The 23,694-nt window shown below is 37.9% G+C and overlaps 1 protein-coding gene and 1 long non-coding RNA gene across 2 annotated transcripts in view; one reads left to right on the top strand and one right to left on the bottom strand.

The window, feature by feature from the left end:
* The window catches only part of LOC129486054 (uncharacterized), an 84,976-nt gene that overhangs the window by 39,234 nt on the left and 22,048 nt on the right, over positions 1 to 23,694 (top strand). The gene's annotated exons all lie outside the window — the stretch shown is intronic.
* On the bottom strand, positions 16,155 to 21,332 carry LOC129485711 (tropomyosin beta chain-like). Its single transcript, XM_055284777.1, is given in 7 exon segments — positions 16,155 to 16,779; positions 16,782 to 17,195; positions 18,278 to 18,338; positions 18,701 to 18,812; positions 19,566 to 19,706; positions 20,209 to 20,262; positions 21,247 to 21,332. Coding segments are annotated over 7 exon segments (1,323 nt in total). The 3' UTR covers positions 16,155 to 16,324.

Raw genomic sequence — 23,694 nt, 5'->3', positions numbered from 1 at the left:
AAAAGGATTCGAGGAAGAAATTTGTACATTTTTTTTTTTTTTTTTTTTTTTTTACCGCATCAAGATGACTTTCTAAAATGGAGGCCATTTCAGTATTTAGGTGAAGGTCCTTGTGTTCTGTTTTAATGGGAGCCCAGGAGTGGGATTTGCCCACTTGTAAAGATGCTAGTGAGAGCTGTGCTTTTCTGACTCATTAATTTGGAAAGACAAGAGGAGGCTGCCATTAAGAAATGTCTTTGCAATTAATTGCATGTAAAACCAAGTTTTTTTCTGACACATTTGTAGAAATTGCTTTACCTTATTTATGCTGATACGCTTCTGCTGGCCTTAGCATGAGTGGAACTGGCCCTAGGCAAAATTGAGATGCTGGCAAAATCTGTTTCTAAGCCCCTTCTGATTTTGTTGCTCACCTTTTCCTTCTCTGAATCCAGAACTTCTTTTTTATTTCCCCTTAAACCTTATTAGTTTTGAGTTCAACTGCCTCTGGCATTCCACTTACGAACCATGGGCTGTCCTTGGGTTTGGGGGTCAGCAAGCTCTGGTAGGACCCTGACTCTGCCATTTTCTTGCTGTGTAAGTTTAGGGAAATGATTTAATTTTCCCATTTTGAATAATCAGTGAAACACGTTATGTGAAGCTTGGTGTCTGGCTTCAGAAGAGTGGAACACACAAAGTGCTTGTTAAAAATGAAGTGTTCTAAATCTTATTGTAGACAACTGACTCAGAATTTTAAGGAAAGACTCAGGAATCTGCACTTTTAAAAGTGCTCTAAGAAATTCTTAACACTTACCTAAGTCTGTGAACTCCTGGCTTAAGAAATAAATCTTCCAAGGGGTAACTGTCTTTGTAAAAGGATCAGGAAAAATAGCATCACCAAAAGGAGGGGATGAGTAATGGGGGAGGGGGGTTACTTAGATATCATAGTTTTTTTTTGTAGGGGAGAGATTTGTGAGCAAAACAGGATGTGATTTGATCAATCTGCTGTCCTGAATCCCATCTAGACAGGAAAATTTGGGCATTTGATTCAGTATATTGTTTAGGCAAAGTACACAGTACCTCCTTTCTAAAGTGGAGATGCTAAAGCCACTGATTTTATTCCTTCAATGTCATTTTTTCCAACTTTTTAAAAGTTGTTTTCTGTATTAGATCATTCCTCCCACCTTTGCTGATTCGTAGAGTCTTTTGCTGGACTGTAAGCTCCACGAGGGTGGAGACCATGATTTTGTGCTCCTTTGGGATTTCAGGTTCTAGCACAGCACAAGCATGTGTGGTAGGTATCTGGTCGATGAATACCCGAGGTGGGTAGAAAAATTTTCTTAACCTCTAACATGTACTGATCAATCTTCTCTTTTCCTCGTTCCATTCACCTTTGTGTATACTTAAGGCCTGAACAGATTCAGATTCAGTGAGCAATAGAACTGTTTCAGGGGAGGCTGATGCTCTGGATGAAGCTGGGTTGCATGTATTGAAAATCAGGGATGGCTGGATTTATGGAAGGCAGATTTTGAGGGAAATTAATTCAGTATTGGCTTGTGCCTGGGCCATCTTTCTAGTTCAGATCATCTAGGAGATTAAAGATCCACTAACCCAATACCAGTCTGATTTGCAGAGTGTATTGACCATTTGGAAAATTGAGCGATGGACAAATTACTCCCTGCCGGGCTTTGATGTTGACCCAGACACTTAGTGCCTAGTGAGAAGATTTTAAGGAGTAACAATAGTGAGGATTGTTTTGAACATGGTTAGTATTTCCCTGAGGCAGTAACAACTATCTAATTCTTCTCAGAATTGAATGTACATAGGGGAAATGCAGATTCCTGGGGGCCCTATTCTAGATCAAACCCATATATTGCAAACCATAGGCCTGGAGGAGAGCAGAAGAGAAGCCCGAGAGATTTAATTGCACTTAGTCTGGAAGAGGATTTTCACAGGGTACAGATCATCCCAAGTCTCCCACTCTCTTCCCCTCATCAGGGGCACTAACGGGAGCAATATCTGACATGTGTAATTTATTCACTGCTCTCTACATGGGAAGTTCTGGAGTAGGAGTTAGCAGTATACTTGGTCTATATATATTTGACTCCAGGCCTCATCCTTGTCACTGGTTCTTTTTTTTTTTTGTATGTGTGTTTTTTTGTTGTTTTTTTTTGTTTTTGTTTTTTTGAGATGGAGGCTCGCTCTGTTGCCCAGCCTGGAGTGCAGTGGTGCGATCTTGGTTCACTGCAACCCTCACCTTCCGGGTTTAAGCCATTCTCCTGCCTCAGCCTCCCAAGTAGCTGGGAATACAGGTGCCCACCACCTCATCCGGCTTTTTTTTTTTGTATTTTTAGTAGAGATGGGGTTTCACCATGTTGGCCAGGCTGGTCTCAGACTCCTGACCTCTGGTGATCCACCCACCTTGGCCTTCCAAAGTGCTGGGATTACAGGTGTGAGCCACTGTGCCCAGCCTGGTTCTATAACCAAGAACCACATAACTTTTTGAATCTCATTTGTTTCGCCTGTAAAATGGTTTAAGCAAGCAAACTTCTCTCATGTGCTCTGGCTATCCCTGTGCCCATATTTTAAGTGGGTTACAAGAAGAGTTTTGTAGATTTTTCTTATGGTTGACTTTGAATTCTTAATATTAGATGGGTTAGAAGCCCAGTTTCTTTTATTTTTAACAGTTGAGGGCAGTGATTCTCAAAATGTGGTTCCTGATCTAGTAGTGTCAGAATCCCTGGGGAACTTGTTAGAAATGAACATTCTGAGAGCCCACCCCAGACCTACTGATAAAATGTTGGTGTGGAGCCCAGCAAGCTGTGTTGTAATAAAACCATCCAGACTGTTCTAATGCTGCTTTCATTTAAGAATGACTGAACTTTAGGGAATGTTCCTCATTGGAATAAAATTTTAATGAACACCAATGTGGCTGAATAGATAATCCTTCATATAGCAGAATTTTAGGAGAACAGATAAAGGCCAGTCAGGGACTGTATGGTAAGAGGAGAGTAAGACAGTATCTTGGATCAGCTGCATCACAGTTACCTTAATTGTTTTTGCTAGGGCTGACCTTATGCTTATATTAGAGAAGTTATTTAAGCTCTGAGTTTTGTGGTTCTCGCTTGTAAATTTGGGGGAATAATAGGAATCCTACTTCACTTGGCTGCTGTGGGGTTAAATGAGGATGCATTAAAGTGCCTCATGCAGTCTGGTGTGCCAGGTGTTGGGTGAATGGTGCCTTGTGTACCCTCACTGAGTGATGTGTGATTCCACTGGACTGCAAGCCCAAGGAGGGGGCAAGGCCTGCATCTCTTTTGCTCATTGTTACAGCTGTGAGAGTGAAGACAGTTCCTGACCTAGACATCGTTCAATAAATATTGGTTGTATGAACAAATGAATGAATGAATGAAAAAAGTAAATGGATGAATGACTACACCAGTTTTGTTTGGATATATTGGCTGATACAGTATATGTATGATGAAAAGTTTACTTTTTGAGGTAGTTTTAACCCATAATAAAAAATTTAAGGGACATACAAGTACTTCCATATCATTAAGTATAAGGGAATAGGGTTCTTGCACTAAATGGTGAAATTAAATTAATACGGGTATTTACTGATTCTGTGTAAGTGATTACATGAAAATTTTCAAAATTTCAAGTTATGAAATACTGCAGAGATCTATCACTGAAAATATTTAGACAGACTGAAATTTAGGGTAGATCAGCTTTGCAAACACATTTTTTTCCCTTTGGTTTCCTTATGAATCATTTGTTTTTGACCCTCAACAAATAAAGGTTGCCAGGAAAAAAGAAAGTCTCCAATGAATTTCTGCCTTTACTTTAATTCATTCCCTTCCTCTTTTTCTTCTCTGTCTTCATTTTCATAACCATTTTTTTTTCTTATTTGGGTTCCGACTATTTGCCAGTGATGTTAAACACCCTATAGGATTTATTTATTTATTTTATTTATTTATTTATTTATTTATTTATTTATTTATTTTTGAGACGGAGTCTCGCTCTGTCGCCCAGGCTGGAGTTCAGTGGCGCAATCTCGGCTCACTGCAAGCTCCGCCTCCTGGGTTGACGCCATTCTCCTGCCTCAGTCTCTCCGAGTAGCTGGGACTACAGGCGCCCGCCACCACACCCGGCTAATTTTTTGTATTTTTTTTTTAGTAGAGACGGGGTTTCACCGTGGTATTGATCTTCTGACCTCGTGATCCGCCCGCCTCGGCCTCCCACAGTGCTGGGATTACAAGCGTGAGCCACCGTGCCCGGCCAGGATTTATTTTTTTTCTAAATTAATTTTTTACCAACCATATTATAACCACTCCATTTTACAGATGGAAAGACTGTGACTCTGAAATGTAAGTAATGTAAGCAAAACAGGACTGGAACTTAGGTCCGATTTCCCATCCACTCCATGAGAGCATCTCATCTCATGCTCTTTTCACTGTAGCACTTGGAACAGAGAAACATCTTCATTGCTTTTTGGCTAGATGTGGTTACCTATTACTCTCATACTTAGGAAGGGTAGATGGGCTTTCCGATTCTTAGAAGACCTGCAGGTGAAAAGGAATAGACTGAAAGTAGCCAGATCATGAGCCATAGGAGGAGGGAGGATGGCATTTCTTTTTGTCTAAGAAGTGAGTGTTCAAACATCAGAATGGAGAAAACTTAAAAGGGAAAGGCTTTGGCGACCTTGGATTTGGGCCAAGGAACACTCTCAATCCTCTTTACTGTTTACTCACAACCCCTTGATTGCACCTATTCCAAGTTCTATGATTTGAACTTACTTTTTTGTGGGCCTTTGACACTGATTGTCTGTGCTCTCTCCTGCTTCCCGTTCATTCATGGAAACTTGAAGCTTCTGTCAATGTATGCCTGACAAGTCTAGGTAGAAGTGATCTCTCCATTGCATTCGTGACTCTATTTGACATTCATTTGGCACTCAGTTACATATTGCCTTTTGATACCAATAAATTAGCTAAATAAGAACCATTTAATGTTGAATAAGTAGTGTATTGTTTTCCAGACACAACTGTGTTGTAAAGGTTCCATAAAAATAGACAGCACTTAAAATAATCATATGAATGAAATAATAACTAATTTTCATTAAAAAACCAGTGTATCAATTTCATCTATTCCTCATATGAATTTGTGTTGATATAGCTGGAAAATGTAGTCCAAAAGGAAAAATAAAAATCAACATAATTCCAGCATCCAAAGATAACTACTCTTAAATTTTAAATAGATTGAGGACAGAGACTATTTTTTATAATCCTGAAATGTTTAACAAGGTTCTAGTCACATAAGGAATACTCAGGGTACATTAAAAAATTTTATTTCAATAGTTTTGGGGTACAGTGGTATTTTTTTGTTACATGGAAGAATTATATAGTGGTGAATTCTGAGATTCTAGTGCACCTATCACCCCAGTAGTGTACATTGTACCTAATGTGTAGTTCTTTTTTAAAATCTCCACCCTCCTCCTTCCTTCACCCTTCTGAGTCTCTAAAGTCCATTTTACCACTCTATGCTTTTGCATCCTCATAGCTTAGCTCCACCTTATAGGTGAGAACACATGGTTTTTTGGTTTTCCATTCTTGAGTTGCTTCACTTAGTATAATAGCCTCCAGCTCCATCTAAGTTGCTGCAAAAGACATTATTTTGTTCTCAGGATACATATATTGAATAATCCAGCATGTTCCACAAAACGTAGTTGATTAAACGTAATTGATGAAGCTTACGAGAGAGCTGAATCATATTTTCTTGACTTGACTATTGACTTTCCCTCCTTCTTTTCTTTTTACACAGCTGACTGTACAGTATGACTTCTGTCCAATGTGACTTCTACGCAATGATGTCAGAGACTGTTGTTATGTGGAACTTCTAGTCATAGGAAAAATCACACTTCCCTTGGCCAACACTTTACTTTTTGTTTTAAGAAACTAGAAAGGCTATGTTCTAATGTTTTCTTAAGTAAAACTTCCAGGCCCTAACAAGTTGCATTTTTAGAAAAATCTTACTCAACTTAACTCCCTGTGGTTCTGTAATGTCATCTATAGAAAAATATCTTGAAATAGCTGTGCCTCTTTTTGTCTGAAAGATTGCTCTTTCCTTGGTCCATGAAGATTTATAATTAGGTTGATTTTAAAAAACCCTCCAGCTTTGACCATATTTCCCCCTCCCGTTGAATTCTTGATCTTTTATGATGAAAAGATACATGCTTTTTTCTGGATCCTTCTCTTTCTTTTTTTCTCACCCTTTCTTCAAAATGGGATGTTTTGCCAATAGCTTTACTGGTAGTACTATAAAAAGTCATGGCTGATAGCCTAAGATTTTGGAGTTTCAAGTCCTTACTTCATCATTGTTTAGCACTGTGATCCGGGGCAAGTTACTTAACTGCCTCAGTTTTCACATATGGACAATTGCAACAATAATATTAACTACATCACAGAAACATTCTAACGTTTATAAAAGACATTATATGATAAGAGGCTTAGCATGCTGCCTGATTGGTGCCTCAACATAAGAAAAACTGTCTTTTCCCCAAAATATCATCCTCCAGAAGATGGGGTGGCTTTTACTAAAAAGTTATTATGGAATCTCTCATAAGATATGTGCTGTAAAATAGCACATAAAACCACATAAACCCTAAGGACCTCAGTGAATGCGAGTTTTCCATACCTAAAGCGATCATCTGCCATGATAGATTCAGAAAAGAAGCCTCCCAAGTTAAGAAATAATTAGTAAATGTTCCTGGAGATTTCACATTATGACTTCAAGTATTGCATGTCACTGTGAACAAAATCTTTAAAGAGTCTTTAAAAAGGAAAATTCTGTGTGTTTGGGTTGTGGAGATTAGGTATCTACTTCTATAGGATGAAGAGAAAATGCCCCAATGTAATGCTGATGAGTACTTGAGGCAGGAGGTAATATTGCTACCAGTCGCATCATGCACAATTTCAAACAACTGAGATGGAAGAGAATATAATGAGTGCTAGAAGACTGTTAGACATCTCAAAATATGCATCCAGAGATGATAATGACATGATGATGAAGACGCATGTGAAGAATTCCAAGAAAGTTATTCCAAGTATCGTGAGGATAGTAAAGAATAATATATCTGAACTGTGTCTAAATTAATGTACTTCATACAATATGTGATTTTAAATACATTTGCATATAGAAATTGCATCTCTTTTGCTCATTGTTACAGCTGTGAGAGTGAAGACAGTTCCTGACCTAGACATCGTTCAATAAATATTGGTTGTATGAACAAATGAATGAATGAATGAAAAAAGTAAATGGATGAATGACTACACCAGTTTTGTTTGGATATATTGGCTGATACAGTATATGTATGATGAAAAGTTTACTTTTTGAGGTAGTTTTAACCCATAATAAAAAATTTAAGGGACATACAAGTACTTCCATATCATTAAGTATAAGGGAATAGGGTTCTTGCACTAAATGGTGAAATTAAATTAATACGGGTATTTACTGATTCTGTGTAAGTGATTACATGAAAATTTTCAAAATTTCAAGTTATGAAATACTGCAGAGATCTATCACTGAAAATATTTAGACAGACTGAAATTTAGGGTAGATCAGCTTTGCAAACACATTTTTTTCCCTTTGGTTTCCTTATGAATCATTTGTTTTTGACCCTCAACAAATAAAGGTTGCCAGGAAAAAAGAAAGTCTCCAATGAATTTCTGCCTTTACTTTAATTCATTCCCTTCCTCTTTTTCTTCTCTGTCTTCATTTTCATAACCATTTTTTTTTCTTATTTGGGTTCCGACTATTTGCCAGTGATGTTAAACACCCTATAGGATTTATTTATTTATTTTATTTATTTATTTATTTATTTATTTATTTTTGAGACGGAGTCTCGCTCTGTCGCCCAGGCTGGAGTTCAGTGGCGCAATCTCGGCTCACTGCAAGCTCCGCCTCCTGGGTTGACGCCATTCTCCTGCCTCAGTCTCTCCGAGTAGCTGGGACTACAGGCGCCCGCCACCACACCCGGCTAATTTTTTGTATTTTTTTTTTAGTAGAGACGGGGTTTCACCGTGGTATTGATCTTCTGACCTCGTGATCCGCCCGCCTCGGCCTCCCACAGTGCTGGGATTACAAGCGTGAGCCACCGTGCCCGGCCAGGATTTATTTTTTTTCTAAATTAATTTTTTACCAACCATATTATAACCACTCCATTTTACAGATGGAAAGACTGTGACTCTGAAATGTAAGTAATGTAAGCAAAACAGGACTGGAACTTAGGTCCGATTTCCCATCCACTCCATGAGAGCATCTCATCTCATGCTCTTTTCACTGTAGCACTTGGAACAGAGAAACATCTTCATTGCTTTTTGGCTAGATGTGGTTACCTATTACTCTCATACTTAGGAAGGGTAGATGGGCTTTCCGATTCTTAGAAGACCTGCAGGTGAAAAGGAATAGACTGAAAGTAGCCAGATCATGAGCCATAGGAGGAGGGAGGATGGCATTTCTTTTTGTCTAAGAAGTGAGTGTTCAAACATCAGAATGGAGAAAACTTAAAAGGGAAAGGCTTTGGCGACCTTGGATTTGGGCCAAGGAACACTCTCAATCCTCTTTACTGTTTACTCACAACCCCTTGATTGCACCTATTCCAAGTTCTATGATTTGAACTTACTTTTTTGTGGGCCTTTGACACTGATTGTCTGTGCTCTCTCCTGCTTCCCGTTCATTCATGGAAACTTGAAGCTTCTGTCAATGTATGCCTGACAAGTCTAGGTAGAAGTGATCTCTCCATTGCATTCGTGACTCTATTTGACATTCATTTGGCACTCAGTTACATATTGCCTTTTGATACCAATAAATTAGCTAAATAAGAACCATTTAATGTTGAATAAGTAGTGTATTGTTTTCCAGACACAACTGTGTTGTAAAGGTTCCATAAAAATAGACAGCACTTAAAATAATCATATGAATGAAATAATAACTAATTTTCATTAAAAAACCAGTGTATCAATTTCATCTATTCCTCATATGAATTTGTGTTGATATAGCTGGAAAATGTAGTCCAAAAGGAAAAATAAAAATCAACATAATTCCAGCATCCAAAGATAACTACTCTTAAATTTTAAATAGATTGAGGACAGAGACTATTTTTTATAATCCTGAAATGTTTAACAAGGTTCTAGTCACATAAGGAATACTCAGGGTACATTAAAAAATTTTATTTCAATAGTTTTGGGGTACAGTGGTATTTTTTTGTTACATGGAAGAATTATATAGTGGTGAATTCTGAGATTCTAGTGCACCTATCACCCCAGTAGTGTACATTGTACCTAATGTGTAGTTCTTTTTTAAAATCTCCACCCTCCTCCTTCCTTCACCCTTCTGAGTCTCTAAAGTCCATTTTACCACTCTATGCTTTTGCATCCTCATAGCTTAGCTCCACCTTATAGGTGAGAACACATGGTTTTTTGGTTTTCCATTCTTGAGTTGCTTCACTTAGTATAATAGCCTCCAGCTCCATCTAAGTTGCTGCAAAAGACATTATTTTGTTCTCAGGATACATATATTGAATAATCCAGCATGTTCCACAAAACGTAGTTGATTAAACGTAATTGATGAAGCTTACGAGAGAGCTGAATCATATTTTCTTGACTTGACTATTGACTTTCCCTCCTTCTTTTCTTTTTACACAGCTGACTGTACAGTATGACTTCTGTCCAATGTGACTTCTACGCAATGATGTCAGAGACTGTTGTTATGTGGAACTTCTAGTCATAGGAAAAATCACACTTCCCTTGGCCAACACTTTACTTTTTGTTTTAAGAAACTAGAAAGGCTATGTTCTAATGTTTTCTTAAGTAAAACTTCCAGGCCCTAACAAGTTGCATTTTTAGAAAAATCTTACTCAACTTAACTCCCTGTGGTTCTGTAATGTCATCTATAGAAAAATATCTTGAAATAGCTGTGCCTCTTTTTGTCTGAAAGATTGCTCTTTCCTTGGTCCATGAAGATTTATAATTAGGTTGATTTTAAAAAACCCTCCAGCTTTGACCATATTTCCCCCTCCCGTTGAATTCTTGATCTTTTATGATGAAAAGATACATGCTTTTTTCTGGATCCTTCTCTTTCTTTTTTTCTCACCCTTTCTTCAAAATGGGATGTTTTGCCAATAGCTTTACTGGTAGTACTATAAAAAGTCATGGCTGATAGCCTAAGATTTTGGAGTTTCAAGTCCTTACTTCATCATTGTTTAGCACTGTGATCCGGGGCAAGTTACTTAACTGCCTCAGTTTTCACATATGGACAATTGCAACAATAATATTAACTACATCACAGAAACATTCTAACGTTTATAAAAGACATTATATGATAAGAGGCTTAGCATGCTGCCTGATTGGTGCCTCAACATAAGAAAAACTGTCTTTTCCCCAAAATATCATCCTCCAGAAGATGGGGTGGCTTTTACTAAAAAGTTATTATGGAATCTCTCATAAGATATGTGCTGTAAAATAGCACATAAAACCACATAAACCCTAAGGACCTCAGTGAATGCGAGTTTTCCATACCTAAAGCGATCATCTGCCATGATAGATTCAGAAAAGAAGCCTCCCAAGTTAAGAAATAATTAGTAAATGTTCCTGGAGATTTCACATTATGACTTCAAGTATTGCATGTCACTGTGAACAAAATCTTTAAAGAGTCTTTAAAAAGGAAAATTCTGTGTGTTTGGGTTGTGGAGATTAGGTATCTACTTCTATAGGATGAAGAGAAAATGCCCCAATGTAATGCTGATGAGTACTTGAGGCAGGAGGTAATATTGCTACCAGTCGCATCATGCACAATTTCAAACAACTGAGATGGAAGAGAATATAATGAGTGCTAGAAGACTGTTAGACATCTCAAAATATGCATCCAGAGATGATAATGACATGATGATGAAGACGCATGTGAAGAATTCCAAGAAAGTTATTCCAAGTATCGTGAGGATAGTAAAGAATAATATATCTGAACTGTGTCTAAATTAATGTACTTCATACAATATGTGATTTTAAATACATTTGCATATAGAAATGTACAAAAAATAAACCTTAGAGGAAAATATTTAACTTTTTGTCTCTAAGTTGAAGTTAATATACTGAAGTTGGCTAAAAAACATTTTGGGAATCTTCATATTGAGAAAATGCAGGACTCATATTCTGGGCCACCGTCTGTTCTAGCATATATGGTAAAGAGTACTAAAAGATTAGCCCCAATCATAGCAGCAACATTTCAGAAAAGATCAAGTCTCTTTAAAAAGTAATCAGTCTGATATTTTGAACTGGAATATGCATATCTTTTGTCATGGGGATTCCTTTTTTTTGAAAAAATTCAACATTATCTCATTCTATTGATCTTTGAAGCTATCAAATTATGCTTCCTCGATTACCATTTTTCTCCTGTCTCAGCCCACCAACTTTGCACACGTTCCCTAACCACACACATGTTTTTTTCATGCTATAAAAATAAATCACTCTATAACTTTTATGTTGGTATATTTCATGGTAGAGTATTATTCATAACATTCCTGTTTAGTGTATTCTATGTGCCAGTCACTGTTTTAAGAACCTTATGATCATCCTGTTTAATCCTCACAACCACTTTCTCAGATAGACACTACTCTTATCCCATTTGAAACAAGAATAACTGAGGCACAAAGAAGTAAAGCAATTTTCTCTAGGTCACATAGCCAGTAAGCAGTAGAGCCAGTATTTGAATTTAGAGTCTGACTTCAAAATCTCAGGCCTTAACCACAATCCTATATCCCTCCACTGGCTAGGCAGTCTTGTTTACATTTATTTAATAATGACAACTTTTTAATTACAAAAATTGCACATGTCAAATGTTAAAAAGCAATAGTAAAATTGCTAAATTTTTAAAACCTCAAACAATGGTAAAACACAAGTTGAGAATGAAAGTCTCTCCTCTACTTACCAATTTTCATAGAGATGACTATTATTAAAAGTTTGTGTTTAGCCAGGGGTGGTGGTATGCACCTACAGTCCCAGCTACTCAGGACGCTCAGGAAGATCACTTGAGCTCAGGAGTTTGAAACCAGCCTGGCAAACAGAGAGAGATCCTGTCTTAATTTTAAAAAAGTTTGTTGAATATTATTTCTAATTATGTAGATATAGATATAAAATATATATTAATAACATCACAGTGAACATATTCTGTAACTCATGACTAATTCATTTATATGTCATGCATGTCTTTCCATGAAAGGATGTGTGGTTCTGCCTTAATTTATTGGTTCCATAGTATGGATGTAGCATCATTTCTGTAGTCATTCCACAATTCATGGCCATTTAGATTATATTCACAGGAATATAGGAAACTATATGAAAATGAATATCCTAGACTTTATCATGTCTGTGAATGTCAGTTCCATTTTTCTCCAGTTCAGGCTTAATCTTGATATTGCTCTTGATGCCTCTTTTTCTCTAATACCCACATAAAATCCATCAGCATATTCCACTGATTCTACTTTTAAATATATGCAGACATTGGTCATTTTGGTCATTTCTAATCACCTCTTCTCACTATCATCCAATCCATTACCTCTTATCTGAACTATTGTCATTACCTTGTAACTTGTTTTTCTACTTGCCAATAGCAGCCAAGAGTGATCTTTTTAAAACTCAATCAGTTAAAAATCGCTCTACTCAAAGACTCTCCATCTAAGTCACTAACATTCAAAGTGCATGCCATGGTCTTTAAGACCCTACCTGAGCCAGTATCCTACTACTTTTCCAACCTTGACTTCTACCGCATTCCTGTGTATTCACGTTATACCAGTCACATTAAAACATCTGCTATTTCTTAAATATAATAAGCACAATTTCTCCTTAAGATCTTTGCGTTTGTTGTTCCCACTGCCTACAATCCTTTGAACCATTCTTCCCCCATATTTGCTTGACTTCTTCATTTCTCTTTTAGGTCTCTGTTCAAATGCTATCACACCTTATTTGTTGAATGAGTGTTGAGTGAATGAACATATCTTTACCCAATTGAATAAATATTTCTGGAGAATAAATTTCTAGAAGTGAAACTGCTTACTTATTTTTCTTTTTCAAATCCTTCGTTATTCCAGTACTCCATCTTATATCCTTGCCTATTTTATTTTAGTATTCTCATGCCCCTCTTCAAAATGCTTCTGTGTTCCTGTCTGCTGTTTATACTGCAGAAGGCTGGCTGGCTTTCTCTCTCTCCTGGGAGCTCTGGAAGAAAAGGAGACACTAGGCAGCCAGTCCGAGTCTCGTGGGCCACTTTGCAAGGCTGTGATTTCAAGAGTGACCTTGGGGTGTCACTGAGTTGTCATTAAACAATTTAATAGATGAAATAATCCCTTCTTCATACTTCAGCCACACTTACTTCTTTCCAAATATCTGGCACCATGTTGTAAACACTCAACACTGTAAAGAAAATATTTTTTTAAAAATCAGTCTTATCGTATTGGTTTAAAATATAGAAGATGTATATTGAAATTAGAACAAATCAGATAAATCCTGGGGTTTTAGTCATGAAATAAAACTTTTGTCCCTATGTATCTTTAAAATATTATGGCATTTTTGTTCACCCTTACCACATTCCATTTGAGAAAATCATATGATTACTGTTAATGACAAAGCAATTTATGATTTCCATGATTTCCTGGATAACTAGGATAAGAATGAGTAATTAGAATAAAAAAATTATGGAATTTTTGAACTAGGAGAGCTCATTTGTTTATTCCCCTCATTTTCTGCAGAAAAGGAAACAGACTACTGTAGAGGTTGGGTGACCCATTCAAGGTCACACAGCTAGTAAATGGTACAGGTGGGTCCTCTGACTCCAGAAATAGTGCTCAGTAGCATCCATGGAACAGTGTCTGTGAACCAAATCTTTTGCTAAGTGAAGTTCTACCTGATAGATAATTCCTGTTCCTTCCAATTGTCCTGACACCCTGCAGTTTAGTTAGATTACGTGATTTGGCCTCATATTTCTTCTGGAGCTAGCTGGATAAGGATCACCCTATTAGGGTGCTTAATTTTGTGCTAATGATCCTTCTTTCTGTCTGAAGTCTTCAGGTTACAGTTTTTTCAAAGAAACTCTGTGCTGCTTGTCCTTTTCTGCTTGCTGCATGATGTGCACATCAGTGCCTCCTGCAGCCTTCCACTTGTTAATTGCCTCTCCTTCCTAATGAAGCCTGTATCAGCTCCAGTGCTAATTGAACTTCGTCCTTCATTCAGACTGTGTTATTAAACAAATAGTCACAGTGTTTGGTCTCACTTTAATAGGAGCATTGATGTTTGCTTAACGTCAAAAACTTATTAGTAATCCATTGAAAAGGCAATTAATGGAGGACATGTGGGTAAGGAAATTGAACTAGTCTGTACCACAGGACAAAGAATGGCAAAAACATTCTGGTTTTCTAAGGTTTAACTGTCTGTATCCTGGTAGTTGCAAATTGATTGTTAGATTCTTGACTCTTAACCCAAATCAATGAATTTATCATTTATGTAAAGTAGCACTTATGTGTCTAATATCGAAGCGAAGGATAAGCTGGCTTATCTGTCTCTGAAGTTTTCAATCATTCTCCATCTCTCTTTACAACATTTTCCCCAAGCTTTTTAGCAGGACTTATCTTTGTGGTTACAGAAAACATGAACAGGTGAAAAGAAGGTAATGCATCACTTGCAGTCTTCCCACCTATAGCTAACCACTGATAAGCTTTGGTGTGTATTATTTGTTCTTTGGTGCTGCATTCTAACACACACACAGAGGCACAAAATTGGATTACATACCATATTGACCTGTTGTTTATTTTTTAATTGGTCATATGTTCTAAGTATCTGTCCTGGACAATAGAGACCTATGTCATCATAGTCAATGGCTTTGATATAATCTCTTGGTTGGATAGGCTGTAATTTATTTCATCATGTTGTTAGAAGCTTAGAAACAAGTGTCTCTTACTTAATTGTTTATGTAGCCTTAAGTTGACTTTATTATTTGAATGAGTAATAGTAATATTAGAAAATAGTAACACTAGAAAAAGAAAATTGATAGACTACTCTGTTATAAAATAATTGTCCTCTGTTTTGTGAAATATGCAATGTTTGGTATTATCAAGGTACAAATTTATAGGCTACGTAACAACTTTTTTGAGTATCAAATATTCTTTACTTGCAATTTCACCAAAAAATTATTAAGAAATAACAGGAGGTTGATCAAGAACTATTTTTAAGATAATGGCTTAAGGTGTGGATTTTTCTCTACCTGTATACTCATGAGGATAAATAATACCTGGGTTCGAAGGAGAAACAAACTAAAAATATGAATCTAATGGCATCTGGCAGTGGAGTAAAGGAGAGCAGATCGAATTCTCTTTACAATCCACATTAAATAGATATGAAAGGAGAAGAAACAATAACGGGTCACTCCATTTGTTCCACGGACCTGGGATATAATGCGAAACTTCCATCTGTGTTAATGAGTCATGCGTGGCTGGGTCCCCAGGCAATATTTAGTAAATGAATAGCAATAGCCTGGCAGGGACCCTTTTAGAAAGTGCTGTTGTTGCATGAACCTAAATATATATATACATATATATATATATATATATATATATATATATATATATGTATGTATGTATTCTGGTTTAGCTAGGATTATGATGCATAAAATGTTGGTAATAGGTTTAAAAGATTAGCATAGACCAGCTTTCCATGAGATTGTTCTTTATATAAAAAAGTTAAATGCTATTTCTAATGTCATCATAAAAGTCAGGCTGGAGGACTATCGATTTTTTGGAGGCTTTTACTAGATAGCTTGATAATTGACTCTCTCAAGTTTTAACACTTGGCCCTGGGTTTGCTGTTTACCTTGCTCAAGCAATTTGGTGTAATTAATTTTTATAGCTGTGTTTGCTTTTAGGGTTTATACTTTGGTGGAAAGCTATCTCCAGTCAAAACCTCATAGAATTACTTTTTTCTTTGAATTAAAACATGCAATTGTTTAAAATAAGAGTCTCATCTATAAAATTAAATAGAGAGTAAAATGTAAAATCTTTTAACATCTTTACAACTACATCATATAGACATGTCTGTGGATAAGGATTGAAAAGAAACAAAACTGAACGCAGTTAATGTGTTAGGTAGTAGAATTGATCCATATTTTTAGTAAAGAATAAGTAAAAATAAGGGAAAAAGAGGCATGAGGTGAGTTGTTGTTGTTGTTGTTGTTGTTGTTTGGCTGGTAACGTCAGTTTTGTCAATTTTATTCGGTTGGGGCCGCAACTGTAGCTTGGCTGCGGGCATGGCCGTCCTCACAGGTTGCTGAGTTCCAGCAGGGTCTGGTCCAAGGTCTGATGAATCTCCACGTTCTCCTCCTTGGCACTGGCCAACGTCTCTTCTAGGTCATCAGTGGTTTTCTCTAACTTTGCCACAGACCTTTCGACAAACTCTGCTCTGGTCTCAGCCTCCTTCAGCTTCTCCTCCAGCAGTTTCATCTCCTTTTCATATTTATCTTCTTTGGTGGAATACTCCTCCTCTGAGGCCGTCAGGGACTTGAGGGTCTGGTCTGTGGTTTGAAGTTTCTCCTTCAGCTGTCTGGCTTGGCTCTCGGCCACCTCAGCTGTCTCTTCTGAGCGCTCCAGGTCTCCCTCCAGGATCAGCAGCTTCCTGGCCACCTCCTTGTATTTGCCGTCTGAATCCTCAGCGATGCGCTTGGCCTCCTTCAGCTGCACCTCCTCCGGCTCCATCTTCTCCTTGTCCTTCATGGCCGGGTTTTTATGACCTTCATTCCTCTCTCGCTCTCATCGGCTGCCTTCTCGGTCTCCTCTAGCTTTTGCAGGGTTGTAGCCAGACGCTCTTGTGCCCGGTCCGGCTCCTCCTCTACCTGTTGAATGTGGCGGTCAAGGGAGGCCACATCTGCCTCAGCATTGGTGGCCTTCTCGGCCCGCTCCAGTTTCTCCTGGGCCTCCTTCATGGATTCAGAATACTTTTCCACCTCTGTCCTCTTCAGCTTCTTCTGCTCCCCTTCCAGCTGCTTGCAGTGGTCCTCAGCTTGCTTCTTGTTGGCTTTGGCCTCCTCCAGGCGGTCGATGGCGTTCTTGTTGTCCAGCTTTAGCATCTGCATCTTCCTGATGGCGTCCCTGGCCGGCGGGCAGGCGGTGAAGACTGGGTGGATCCGGCTGGCTGCGCGGACTCAGCGCACTGGTGGCAGGCGAGGAGGGCCGATCTGGACCGATAATTTTTTTTGTTTTTTTTGAGACGGAGTTTCGCTCTTGTTAACCAGGCTGGAGTGCAGTGGCGCGAGATCTCGGCTCACTGTAAGCTCCGCCTCCCGGGTTCAAGCGATTCTCCTGCCTCAGCCTCCGGAGTAGCTGGGACGGCAGGCGCGTGCTACCACGCCCAGCTAATTTTTGGATTTTTAGTAGAGACGGGGTTTCACCAGGTTGGCCAGGATGGTCTCGATCTCCTGGCTGCATGATCCGCCTGGTTCTGCCTCCAAAAATGCTGGGATTACAGGCGTGAGGGAGTCACCGCGCCCGGGCTGGGACCGAGATTGTTTTAATGCTTGTAAAAAAAAACTTTGAGTTGATGCTTATCTGTAGAAAGATTTGGCTTTAAAAATAATCATTGATCATGCTGACTGTTAAACGTAATCGGTCAGAAATCACACATACACCATAGACTTATAAGAAGAAAGGAAAAACAAAACAAAACAATGGGTGAAGATTATAAAAAGAGAAGTTCTCCAGCCTGGAGAAGCATTCTTCCTCTTTTTCTTCCTCCTTTTTTTTTAATCCACAAACTTGTTGGTAGTTGGCCTTTTGGGGGTGTGTTTTTCACCACACGTTACGGGAACTCTCAATATCTCTCAGGCTGAAACCCTATTCTTTCTAATCTGATCAGACAAAACATTTTAAAAAGAAAATAGTTTTGATTAGATGACTCTATTTTGCGTTGTTAAAATTTTTTTCTTAAATATTTTTAAATTGATTTGTAATGTGATACAAGATGATTGCACAAAGTTAGAAATACAAAGTAAAAAGAGGAAAACAAGGAAAATTGATAATTCCTCCATTCAGATTCATCATGGTGTTAAATGGTTTTATTTCATTCATTCCAGTCTTCTTTTTTTTTCCTTCAGTATGGGTACCTGTTTATATATATTTTTGCTAGTATAATAGAATAATGTGATAAACCTTTGTGTATACACATTTTGTGTACAGTTCTATTTCCTTAGGATCAACTTAAACCCTAAGTTTTAATACCCTGAAGGCTTAGAGTTACTGTGGGGCTTTGGGCTGGAGAGAGGGATTGGTGGTACTGAAGCTGTTGATTACAGGAGAGAAAGAACCGTGCTCTTGAAGTATTCCCTTCACCCCCACTTATAGTGATCCCTCCTGGCGTTGTAGAGATAGCATGGAATTGTTTCTGGCTAGATTATAATTCTGAGGACTCCGGGTTGATTCTTACAGTATGTAAGAAGAAAAAGTTAGAAAAGGTTTTAATGCACGTAAGTCACTCCTAAAAAGTTGTGTAGAAAAATGAAAGCTTATTTGAGATTATTATGTGCTATAAATATTCTGATCTGTAAGTTCGATTTTTTTTTTTCCATTGGGGAAAATATAAATCAGAGTATCTTGAGTATTCTTTCTTTAAAAGAGAACATGGGTTCAATAATGGAGACTCACAAATAGAGGAATAAGAGAAATACGAAGTTTTGCTTTTGCAAACATACTGAAGTGGAAAATAGAAAAGCTGAAATCAACAATAACAACAACAAAAACGCCACATCCATTTGGACTAAAATACATGTATATATAACACAACTTTCCAAGCATAAAACGAAAACTCTCACCGAGGGAATGAAAAAAATACTTTTTGAAAAACTGCTGAAATAGGCCTGTTGTTGAAATAGTTTTATTTCCCCTTTAGAAGGTCTATTTACTACAATTCTGGGAGTGAGAGGGATGATTTTGAATAAAGAATAGAGCCATTTAAGATGTTGTGCAGAGTACCAGAATTTATGATGACTGGTTTGAATTAAAACTAAATGTCACCAGCAAATAGGAGGCAACAGAAATGTACATTTCATTTATTGTATTGGGAGCTAGGGAGGGCAGCAGGGATGAGCGTACACTTAACAGGACTCTCTTTTATATGGCACTAATTTTTATGTGGAGAACTTAGACCTTACAAAAGCATGTGTTTCTCTCAAATCTTAGCTGTTCAGATTAATTCATTAATTGACAAGAGTTGAAATCATACCTCCTACTTGGGTATAGTACAAGAGGAAAAAAATTAAAATATTTAATGCATTTATTCATTCAGCAAATTTGTATTCAGCAGCTGCTCTTTGCTGGGTGTCATTCCCGTCACTGTGAGGACACTGGCAAACCAAAGATAGGTCCTTGTCTTTGGGACCCCTAGAGTTGAGGACAGATAATGCATAGGAAGAAACAGGTGAGTTATCTTTCAACAATTAAAATAGAATGATTGGGAGATGCTGGGGGAACACTTCAGGTTGGGCGGTCAGGGAAGCCCACTGTGTCACACCCGAGAGCTCTCCAAGATGATTGCAGAAGTCCATCCCTTTCTCTTTTCAATTTATCGTATCTGTCTTTCCTCCTCCTGTGGCCTTTACCTTCTTGTAAAGCACTTACTATTATTATTTGCTTTGACGGAGGAACTGTAAAACTGAAATAAAGATGCAGTTAAAAAAAAAAAAAGCCTGAAATGCATTTGTTATAAATCAGAGGCTCAGGTGCACCATCCTTTTTTCAACTCCAAGAAAATCATAAATTATTTTATTAGAGGGAATTACCACAGCTCTAGATCTTCATGATTGCTGAACAGGAGGCTTTTTTCTTTTCTAAACATCAAGTTAGCTGCCAGTTTTAATTTTCTTTTGGAATTTACACATTAAAGACATTGTTTTAGCTGTTCAACAAAACTGTCTCTTATATCCAAGGGATGGTGCCAGATTATGAAATGTGCATCTTGGTTTGATTTCTTCCCCTCCAGCCTGATTCACGAGTAAAAGCCAGCCTTGTGTTTTATGACTGGAGGGCTAGTATTCAGTACTAATAACTATGGAAAAAAAAAACAAATTCCAATTTTACTCTTTAATATCTTCATGCCCAGAAGTTTTATATTCAGGCGTCTGAGAGTGGGTCGACCACATTTCCGGTATCTTTACTTGATGGTGCTGCGAAGTTCTTTCGCGTAGATGATTAATGCAATAATTCTGGCACTTGGGATTTCAAAGATCAGTACAATGGCAAAAAAAATTTAACACATATTTATTCAGTGTTTGTTATATGTCAGACACTGGTCTGGGGTATGGAGAAATAGCAGTGAACAACAACAAAAAGAAACTGGCAAAAATGATTGCCCTCTTGTAGAGTATATTCAAATAAGGGGGGGAGAAAGTAAATGTATAGACAAGTAATGCCTCATGGTGATAAGTACTCAGAAGAAAGATTGCAGAGAAGGGATAAAGGGATAAGCAAGGTGGAAGTGAGGCGTGCAATTTTAGACAGGAAAAAGATAAGCTTGGGAAGTTCTTCCTGAGTTGGTCACTTTAAGGATAGATGGGAAGGGGGCCAGGCAGCAAGCCCATGTGAATATCTAGGGAAGTTAGGAACAGCAAGTGCAAAGGCCCTGAGGCAAATGCATGCCTAATTCCATCTAGGGCCAGTAGGGATGCCAGTGTGGCTAGAGGGTGGGAAGAGGAAGGAGGAGTTGTAGGAGATGAGCTCAGAGATGAAGGGTGAGATCACGTAGGTTCTTATCAGCCCTTAGAAAGACTCTTTGGGTTTTGGTCAGAGTGAAGTGGAAAATCATTTCAGGATTGTGAGCACTAGAATGTCACGATTTGATTTTCTACCAATACACTAAAAGAGAGGAAAGGAAGAAGTAGAGAGACCAATTGGAGACTATTTCAATAATCCAGGCAAGAGGAGATGGTGGGTTGGATTAGAGTAGTAGCAGTAAAGGTGGTGAGAAGTCGGATTTTGGATACATTTTGAAAATAAAGCCAACACGTTTTACTGCCAGTTTGGATGAGGGATGTAAGATAAACAGAAGAGTTAACAATGAGTCCAAGGTTTTAGGCTGGAGCAAATGGAAGGATAGAGTTGCTATTTACAGAGAACAAGAGGATTGGGGGCTCTTTTAGAGGAAAGATCCGGGAGCTTGATTTTGGACATACTGAATTTGAGGTGCTCATTATTACCAAAATGGAGACAATAAGCAGGATGCTGGGAATGAGCGGTTGAGATTGGAGGTATACATTTGGGAGCAGTTAGCACTGGTGTGCATGCTCTACACTGATGTGCACACTGGCTTTTATGTTGTCCTGTCTGTGACTTGCATAAAAATAGTCTTTGTGGCACCCTCAAATTGTAACCCAGTTCCAAGCCAGGTATCTCAGATTGTATCTCTGGCTTAACTCTGGATTGGGGGTGATTTGATTTATTTTTGTCAATATTCATTTTCCCCTCTGTTCAGTCACAACCATGCAGCTACGTATTATTCCTATTTCCTGAGGGGTGTAGGTAATGGGTCTGTTACTGATTTATAAGCCACAGCAAATTCAGCCCCTTTTGATACTGCTCTGAAGGGAGGCTCTCTTTGAGAAAGTTTTTGTTACCTTTCCAATTAATCCATCTTAGAGCTGATTATAGTTTTAAGCTTCATGATGCAATAATCTATAACATTTATATAGTGCCATTATCTCTTTCCAAGTACTTTATGAACATTTGCCGCATTACCCCACGAGGCAGGTAAAGTCCCATTTGCATTCATTGTAAGAGTTTCCTGACAGTGGGGGTTTGAGCCGTGAAGTGACTACGCATCAAACACCTGGCCAGTTAGGGATAGAGGGATCAATAAGCAAGTAATGATGATGGCTTCATCTTCATTAATTAATATTATTTTAGTACCTCCAGCATTCCCTCATAAAAGTCAGAACCCCAAATGAAAATGGTGTTTTCTTTCCCTAGAGACTGTAACGGATGCGATCAACTCGAATAGATGGGAGATATTAAGCACCGAGAGGTGAATGAGGAGGTGGGCCCAAACTGCCCTCACCATTCTCATTATGAAAACAGAATTGTTACCCCAGAGGACTTTAAAGCGGTACTTAGTAATCTGGTAGAGTGAGAGTAGAAGCATTTGGCTGACTGGCTAATTACAAAACTTCATTTTTGCTTACAGTGTTCGAGATCTCAGGCAAAAAATGTTTTCTTTCATTTATTAAAATTCACTCATTGACTGATTTGTTGATACCTCCTATATGATAGGCACTTTATAGGCCCAAAGGCAGATAGCAATATATAAAAAAGACTAACATCTCTGCCTTCATGGAAATTTCTAGAGGGGGAATAATGATAATTAACATTTCAGTACTTACCATGTGCCAGACACTTTCTGTCACTACATTTAACAAATCATTTGATTACAACAAGAGTCCTATCATGACCAATATTATACAGAGAAGAAAACTGAGACATAGAGAGAATAAATTACTTGCTCAAATGCATAGTTAATACATCATGGGGCTTTAGTCCAAAGAGAACCACTATGCTTTAGTTTAGTTTTATTTTCTGCATGAAGTGTTATAGTTGAAGGAGATGATTGGTTTGAAGAATTCACCTTAGCTATTTACAATGATAAATGTCAACATATTGATCTTAAATTCTTAGGAGCCAAAATGCATGCATGCAGAATTATGTCACAGGTCAAAGGAAACAATTGGTCTTACATTGTTTTTCTCCAAGTTTTTGCCTTGAGCAAGTAGAACTTGGGTATTCCATTCTCACATCTTCTCTTTCCTGTTCATCTGTATTTAATGAAGACTGCTGGCTCTTTCAGATAAGCTTTATGTCTAGGATATTTGGAAATGATAATTCAGGGCTGGCCTTGAGCAAAATGGTAAAGTAGGTTGAGTTAGCAATCTTAGATGCTCCCAGTTTCTCACCATTTTCCCACCCTCTTTTTACTCACTCACTTATACACCTTTTCTGTTCCTTTCTACAAATGAAATGAATAAAAATAGCTTAAATTTAACTCTCTCCCAAGTCAATTACTTTACTTTTATAGATTTTATAGATTTACTTTTCATGAAGAAATTTCATGCAAGCATTAGAGCCTGGGCAAGTCTTGGGAGGACTTCTCAAAATGCCTTTTTAGTACTGGTGAAGAATGACACAGGGAAAAGAGTAGGAACTTGCAGGTTGGATAGAATGAGTTTTACTTCTGACCCAATCCTTTACGAATTGTGGGGCACTGGAAAGAATATTAAAATCATTGGAGTCTCATTTTCCTAATCTAACTAGGATTCAATAATTTCTAATGTATGTGAATTGAGCTTCTCTGTGTCTAGTTACTTGATAGGTGCTTAATAAATAGTTGCTGTTTGTTAATGTTCATTCAACAGGTGTTTGAATTCTTGTTATGTAGGGGCTAGGTTCTGGGGAGATAAATCATGGTGCAATGCAAATACCATGAGTGCTAATGAAAAAGACAATAAAAATGGTCTTCATTCCAAGCCTCAAACAATAGAGTAGGTGTCCCCTCTTCCATCTCTTCTCCATTTTTTCCTTTGCTTTGATAAGAACAGTAATCACTAAAACACTTTTCTTAGTGTCTTTTATAATCTCCTATTTTAGTAAGAATTGAC

This window comes from Symphalangus syndactylus, chromosome 7, assembly GCF_028878055.3.
Source record: "Symphalangus syndactylus isolate Jambi chromosome 7, NHGRI_mSymSyn1-v2.1_pri, whole genome shotgun sequence".
Lineage (NCBI taxonomy): Eukaryota > Metazoa > Chordata > Mammalia > Primates > Hylobatidae > Symphalangus > Symphalangus syndactylus.
Note: the sequence above shows the minus strand (reverse complement) of the source record. Positions and strands in the feature narration are given on the sequence as shown.